General features: G+C 37.8%; 1 protein-coding gene across 1 annotated transcript; it reads right to left on the reverse strand.

Moving 5' to 3' along the window:
* Positions 1-7,999, reverse strand: LOC120110673 (cysteine-rich receptor-like protein kinase 10). The gene is given in 5 exon segments (XM_039126256.1): positions 1-963; positions 1,041-1,278; positions 7,237-7,447; positions 7,586-7,748; positions 7,977-7,999. Coding segments are annotated over 5 exon segments (1,224 nt in total). The 3' UTR covers positions 1-374.
* Positions 8,000-8,543: the final 544 nt, after the last annotated feature.

Genomic DNA, 8,543 nt, shown 5'->3' on the forward strand with positions numbered 1-8,543 from the left:
GCCTTGGCCCCCAAAAAATAGCAAAATATGTAATAATCATAACTTTGAAAGATGTCCCTTGGAACTTATGATTTGAAATGTATATAGAACTCTTTAGGAATAATGAAGGCCAATATCTGGTTAAACTTTTTCTTTCTGATGTAAATATCTAGTTAACATAGGGAAAGGAAAAGAATATATTGTACAATTATTGTCTCATCATGTATAATAAGGTATTTTTGATTACCTTGCTTACACATCAAACATATCAAACTATCTATATGTAATTTGTGAAGTCCATATATAATTCCAAAACTACAAAAGCAACCAGCCATCTAGATTTGAAAGGCAGGCTGATGGAATACAAACATTTACTAGTACAGTTGTTTCTCCCCCTAACGAGGGTTTAGTTCGGTAATTGATGCCTCATTTGAAGAGAATAGAGTCGATGTACTTGTAGACTGCTCATGTTTACCTCTACATGGACCGGCATCTTCAACAAGTCCATATGACTCTGTCATGGCATTTGCATAAAAAAATGCAGGCTGTGAGGGAGTTTGGAGTTTCATTTTGTACCGGTTGAGCATCAAAAAAACTGATAACATGTTTGGCCTGTCACTTGGATTTTCCTGTACAGATAACAACCCAATGTTGATGCATCTCAAGATTTCGTGGATTGAATAATTTTCAGCCATGCTTGGATCAACTAATTTCAGTGCTGTCTCATTGGTCCAACATTGCCATGCCTGGTAAAAGTCTGTTAGAATATGGCGTAGTCATCTCTAGACATATATCATAGTAGAAAATGTAAATGTGAATTTTGTAGTACTTACATAGCTTAGAAGATTCATCACATTTCCAGGGTCATAGAAACTATTGTTCCTTCTTCCGCTGACAATTTCCAAAACTAATACACCAAAACTAAAAACATCTGACTTAAGGGAAATACTCCCATGTATAGCATACTCTGGTGCCATATATCCACTGCAAACCATTAACAATCGAATAATATGAACCATTAAGGCTTAAAGCACAGTGAAATTTAGGCTTCAAAAACTTACTATGTTCCTACAACTTTAGTTGTCTTGCTTTCAGTATGGTCTCCACCAAAAAGTCTTGCCAATCCAAAGTCTGCAATCTTGGGATTCATGCTTGCATCTAACAAAATGTTGCTAGCTTTCAGATCTCGATGAATAATTCGTACTCTAGAATCTTCATGAAGATACAATAGTCCCCTAGCAATCCCTTGAATGATGTTGTGCCGTTGTTCCCAGTTTAGTTGTTCACTTTTGGCTGCATCTAGTTAATCCAGATAGAACATGTTTAATGTTATGTACCACTGCCAAAAATGGTTAATTTATTAATTTATAGAGATCAAATTGTATGCTAACCGAAAGAGCATTGCTGGTTTAGTTGGTTAGCACAAACCTATTAACGTATGTAATGTATGCTTATACGGTACCAGTTACTTCTCACTTCTTCCTCAGTTTCTTTTGACTATCCAATTTGACCTTGAGTAGTTCTACATGCTCAGCCTTCCTGAGAAACCATAACAAACAAAACTCTGGGATTATGTATCACCTACTACGGAACTTCTTTTGAGTGAATTTTGTTCAGAACTTCCTATTATTTTTGAAGTTTTTTTGGCCCTCTTGTTTTGTAAATATGAGTGTCTTTTCTATGTATTTTGGAGTACCTGTATGCATCTTTTGTGAGCATGTTCATTTTATATACTCATTTTGGCATATGTTAAGAATATAGTCATGTTTTCATATCTAGCAAACATTATTGTGTGCCTTCACAATCTTATGCTATGTGTTTATATTATGAAATTTTCTTTTTGCTTTGTTAGCTTCATAGTTTTCTTACTAAGCCTATTAATCTTTAGATTAATTGGCAGGGATTTTAGCAGACCAGTTTTGACCTCAAATGTCAAACTTACATGTGTGTACTCTTTAAGTCATAGATGTTCTCTTGAAACATAGCTCCTGATATGCTGCTGATACGCCTCTGTTACAGCTGCTGAACTCAACCTGGGCTCCACCAAAGCTTCACTGATATGCTGCCTGATACGCCACTGATACGCTGACTCACATGCTGATGAGGATTGGTGTGAAGAGATGGAGCTGAGCTGGAGCTGAGGAGGAAGCTTAACCACTAACCATATTCAGTTGATCAGTTCAACTGATAACTGAATTCAGTTGATTCCAGTTGTACTAGTTAAGTTAGTTTCAGACTTACTTATAAATAGATGTGTTCATGATGTAATCAAAGAATTTTTTCTGTGAAGAAATAAAGGAAGTCTTCCTCCATCTATTCTTCTTCCCTCACTGTTCAAAGTTTCAGTTTTTGTCATGGTATCAGAGCAAGTCTCCATGGCAGCGTCTCATTCACAGCATTCTTCTTCCTTTTCTTCTTCTGCCGATGATCAATCAAGCCCATATTTCCTGCATCATGGAGACAATCCAGGTACTACTCTAGTTTCACAAATGCTTAGTGGGGAAAACTATCCAAGTTGGTGTAGATCAATGGAAATGGCACTAAGTGCAAAGAACAAGATAGCTTTTGTTGATGGATCACTTCCCAAACCAGAACCATCCAACCCATTGCTTTCAGTATGGATTAGATGTAATGATATGGTGACTTCTTGGATTCTAAATTCACTGTCAAAAGAGCTAGCTGAGAGTGTTCTTTATATCAACTCAGCTAGAGATGTTTGGAATGATCTACGAGAAAGATTTTCACAAGGTAATGGACCTAGAATATTTCAAATTCAAAAGTCCATTGCTTCTTTGTCACAGAATCAATCCAGTGTTAGTTCCTACTTCACTAAACTCAAGGGTCTATGGGAGGAATTATGGAATTATAGGCCAAATCCTATCTGTTCTTGTGGTGCAATGAAACAGTTAATAGAATATCAAAATCAGGAGTGTACCATGCAATTTTTGATGGGGTTAAATGACACTTACTCACACATACGAGGTCAGATCCTCTTGATCGATCCTCTTCCCTCAATAAATAAAGTTTTTTCATTAGTATTACAAGAAGAGAAACAGAGGGAGGTCACTTCTGATGCTAATCCGAATGTGAATAATATAGCATTCTTGAGCAGATCTGCTACTAAATCAGGAGTTAGCCATTTTCAAAAAAAGGATCGCCCCATGTGCAGTTACTGTGGTATGATGGGGCATACAAAGGACAAATGCTATAAGTTGCATGGATATCCTCAAGGATACAAGCCCAAAACTAGAGGACCCAAAATACTGAATCTCAAGTTTCTGTGAATCAAGCAACTTCCCAGAAGTTACCATTTACAGCAGAACAATGTCAACAATTACTTGCATTGATCAATCCTACTGCAAATGGTGATTCTAAAGTCACTCAATCCTCTGTCTTCTTGACTCCTGGGGCATCTTCATCAGGTTCTAAAAGTGAGAATCTAGCAGTAAACATGGCAGGTATACCCCCTTCACATTTCTTGGCCTCTGCTTTTTCTTCATCCCCAAGACACTGGATACTTGACACGGGTGCAACTGACCATATGGTGCACTCTCTTTCCATGCTGACAACCATTACTTCTGAGATTTTTACATCAGTCAAACTCCCAAATGGAATTTCTGTGCCGGTTACACATATTGGCACTGTCAAGATTTCAAAACATATCACCCTCACAAACGTTTTGGTGGTCCCTTCATTCTCTTTCAATTTGATTTCTGTCAGCTCTCTATTAAAGCAAATGTCATGCTGCCTAATCCTCTTGTCTAACTGCCTATTCATCCAGGACCTGTGCACTTGGACAACGATTGGTTTGGCTAAAGAACAAGGTGGCTTATACTATATGATCCAAGATCATATTGCTGAGGTTAACAATGTTTGTAAACCATCTGCTAATACTGTCACTGCAGACTTGTGGCATTTTAGATTAGGTCACCCCTCTTCATCTAGAATGCATTCTCTACACAATTGTATTCCTAATATTGCAAACACAAAGCTACAATACTGCACCATTTGTCCTTTAGCAAAACAGCACAAACTACCTTTCCCTGTTTCATTGAATAAAACCCAATTCCTTTTTGAGCTTGTTCATTGTGATGTATGGGGACCTTTTAGTGTTCAGGCATATGATGGTTCTTGTTATTTTTTAACCATAGTTGATGATTACAGTCGTTGCACTTGGGTTTTCTTAATGAACTCAAAGTCACAGACACAATCCCTCATACAGTCATTTTTTGAGTTGGTGGAGACTCAATTTCGTGCCAAGATCAAATCAGTACGTACTGATAACGGCTCTGAATTCAGTCTTCATGAGTTTTTCAGTTCGAAAGGAGTCATTCATCAACATTCATGTGTTGAAACTCCTCAACAAAACGGTATCGTAGAGAGGAAGCATCAGCATCTTCTAAACATAGCCAGAGCACTTAGATTTCAATCTAATATCCCTCTCAAATTTTGGAATGACTGTATATTGACAGCGGCATACCTTATTAACAGAACATCATCCCATTTGCTTGCCAATAGGTCTCCCTATGAAATGTTATTCTCTTCAAAGCCAACTTATGATCATCTTAGAACATTTGGCTGTTTGTGTTATATGTCAACACTCACTCGGAACAGAACCAAATTTGATTCTCGGGCTGAGCCTTCAGTTTTCCTTGGCTATCCATATGGAATAAAAGGCTATAAGGTTTACAATTTACAAACCAAGTCTTTTTCCATCACTCGGAATGTAGTTTTTCATGAACACGTCTTCCCATTTAAACAATTTCCTTCTTTACTTTCAGAGTATGCTGATTCACACTGTATTATACCAAATTCCATACCCGACAACCCTCTATTGCATAATCTTCCTTCACCTGTTCCTTCAGAGCCTTACCTTCGACATACTTCATTCGAACCTTCCTTGAATCAAACTGAACCAGTCCTCACAACCACAGTCCAACGCTGAACTAAGAGTTCAACCTGTGAGGAGATCTACTCGAAATAGAAGACCACCTTCCTATCTGCAGCAGTATCATTGTCAATCAGCCACTTGTTCTTCTGCTTTTCCATCCATGATGGCAGGTTCTACTACTTCTTTAGGTAAACAGTATGACATATTCTCCTTCCTTGGCTATAATAAACTCTCTCCCACCTATAAGTCATTTGTTCTTACCATTAGCAAAGAGATTGAACCCACCTCATACAAGCAAGCTGTTCAATGTCCTGAATGGAGGGAAGCCATGGCCAAAGAAATTGATGCTCTAGAACAAAACAATACTTGGACCATCACAGATCTGCCACAGGGTAAAGAAGCGATTGACTGCAAATGGTGTTACAAAACTAAGTTCAAATCAGATGGAACTGTGGAGCGCAAAAAGGCTCGATTAGTGGCCAAAGGATTCACTCAACGAGAGGGATTTGATTATTTTGAAACCTTCTCCCCAGTGGCAAAGCTAACTACCATCCGAATTCTTTTAGCTGTTGCAGCTGTGAACAATTGGTATCTTCATCAGCTTGATATCAATAATGCTTTCCTACATGGTGATCTGCATGAAGAAATCTATATAAAAATACCTCCTGGTTTTACTAGAGAGGGCGAGCATAAAGTTTGCAAACTAAATAAATCCCTTTATGGTTTGAAACAAGCTTCTAGGCAATGGTTCTTCAAACTTTCTGAATTTCTCTTAGCTACTGGTTTTAAGGTTGCAATTGATCAGAAATTCAAAATCAAAGATTTGGGTGAGCTCAAATATTTTTTGGGACTTGAAGTTGCAAGGTCTACAGATGGAATTTCAGTCTGTCAGCGCAAATTCACCCTTGATCTACTTTCAGACACGGGTTTTCTTGGTGCTAAACCATCTAAAACCCCCATTGAGCAGAATTTAAAACTGACTAAGGATGAAGGCTTGCCTCTTGCTAATCCTACTGAATATAGGCGACTCATTGGGAAACTTCTATATCTCACCATCACTAGACATGATCTATCATACTGTTTGCAAGTTCTAAGCCAATTCATGGACAAGCCTCATCATTCTCATCTCACTGCAGCCCATCGTGTGCTGCGATATCTTAAGGCTACTCCTGGACAGGGTCTATTCTTCCCATCTTCCTCTGAATTAAGTATCAAGGCTTACTCTGATTCAGATTGGGCTGGTTGCCCAGAAACACAGAGGTCTCTTACAGGTTACTGTGTATTCCTCGATGACTCCTTGATTTCATGGAAATCAAAAAAAACAGTTGACTGTGTCACGATCCTCGGCTGAGGCAGAATATCGAGCAATGGCTGATACCGCTTGTGAGATAACGTGGATTAAGTACATTCTGACTGATCTTATGGTTCCACACTCCAAGCCTGCTTTACTATTTTGTGACAATAAAGCAGCCTTATCCTTAGCCACTAATCCGGTTTATCATGGAAGAACTAAGCATATTGAATTGGATTGTCATTTGATTCGAGAGAAAGTTCAGTTGGGGATCATTCACATATTGCATGTCCGCTCTCAATATCAATTAGCAGACATTCTCACTAAAGCACTCAACTCTTCTCAGTTTATTCTCCTTTTGTCCAAGATGAGTATTCACAATATTTACTGCTCATCTTGAGGGGGAGTCTTGAAACAAAGCTCCTGATATGCTGCTGATACGCCTCTGTTACAGCTGCTGAACTCAACCTGGGCTCCACCAAAGCTTCACTGATATGCTGCCTGATACGCCACTGATACGCTGACTCACATGCTGATGAGGATTGGTGTGAAGAGATGGAGCTGAGCTGGAGCTGAGGAGGAAGCTTAACCACTAACCATATTCAGTTGATCAGTTCAACTGATAACTGAATTCAGTTGATTCCAGTTGTACTAGTTAAGTTAGTTTCAGACTTACTTATAAATAGATGTGTTCATGATGTAATCAAAGAATTTTTTCTGTGAAGAAATAAAGGAAGTCTTCCTCCATCTATTCTTCTTCCCTCACTGTTCAAAGTTTCAGTTTTTGTCATGTTCTGTACTATATTTTGGGTCTAATTTTGGTATATGGTTCATTATAAAGTTAACAATTGTAACCATTTGTAAGCATAAACAAGAAGACTTATCCCATCTAGTTTGGGTCACGTATTTAGGAATCTTATAATGTCATTGGTCCATATCCAAGCCAAGCAGTCTGAAATGATGAAGTCATTTCTCATATGAAAAATTAAACCTTAAATTACTAAGTATGTTTCAGCAGACTTTGCAAGCAAGGTTTGTTAGGGACTTGGAGATATCTAAGCAATGGAAAAAGTACCAAATATAAATGTGTCAAGGCTCTTATTCTGGATGTATTCATAGACAAGCAACTGCTCTTGCATTTCCAAGCAATAACCCAACACTCTTACAAGATTCTTATGGTGAAGCTGAGCAACAAAGTCCACTTCATTTCTTAATTGTTCTAGTCCTTGCCCTGAACTTTTTGAAAGCCTCTTTACAGCTATGTCCTGTCCATCTGATAATGTTCCCTGTTAGAAAGCATAAGAGAACTAGGTATTTTATCAATTTGTAACAGAAAATTAGAAGATAGCACCATACGCTGTTTATTATTGAAATTAATGAATCTTTGTCTAAACAGCCAGTAGCTTATACTAATCCATTACTACCTTATAAACTGTGCCAAAACCACCCTCTCCAAGCTTATTTGCACTGGAGAAATTATTAGTGGCTTCTTTGATTGTAGGCAAATCAAATAGCAGAGAACTTTTCCTTGTAATATCATTGATGTTTTCCCCTATTAGCAAAAGAATAAGCAAGATGAAAAAACCTCTGCAGTGTGCACAAAGAAATATTTAATGAAAGAATGTGAAGGAAATAGTAGAAGAATTCACAGGGCATTCTGGATATGAATATCATTGCCCAACAATGTTGCTGATAAATATAGCATGTTTTATAGGTGATTTATTCCTCACTTACATAGACTACATTGGTTTTTCAAAGTATTATTTTACTAAATAAATAAATAATAAACAACCAGTTATCTTGTTTGATCATTACATGAAACCTAGCATGGTCCCCATTGTTTAGGTGGCCACCTGAGCACCTAGGTACCTTTGGCACTTGTTGCATACATGGATGCTAGCTAGTGCGGCCATCCAAGCACCTACCTGGGTATTTGCACATAACCACTATCTAGTTCTTGAAGGTGCACCTAAGATGGATATTTAAGGTTGCACTACCTTGTACTACTATCTAAATGTTTTTTATGATTTTTGAAAAAATTAAATAATATAATCATTATCATAAAATTTATCTGTATGTGAGAGTTACTACATTTCATACAAATTTAGTGAATCATTGTGTAATTTAACGCCAATAACAGACCTATGTCCTTGGTATACCACGAAGGACCTTAAAGGGGTTGCTGCCCAGGTTTCCCTTATTGGTCTGACAACGTTGTGCATCCACAGAGTCTGGCAGATATTTGGGTATAGATGCAATAAGAGAATCCATTTGTAGTTATTGAACCTAAGACTGTTTAAATTGACATGCCAGCAAAGGAAGGCCATAGAACCATGCAAATCTGATGTCTAGTGTAACGCACATTCAATGCACATGGTAATG

This window comes from Phoenix dactylifera, chromosome 4, assembly GCF_009389715.1.
Source record: "Phoenix dactylifera cultivar Barhee BC4 chromosome 4, palm_55x_up_171113_PBpolish2nd_filt_p, whole genome shotgun sequence".
In the NCBI taxonomy this organism is placed as follows: domain Eukaryota; kingdom Viridiplantae; phylum Streptophyta; class Magnoliopsida; order Arecales; family Arecaceae; genus Phoenix; species Phoenix dactylifera.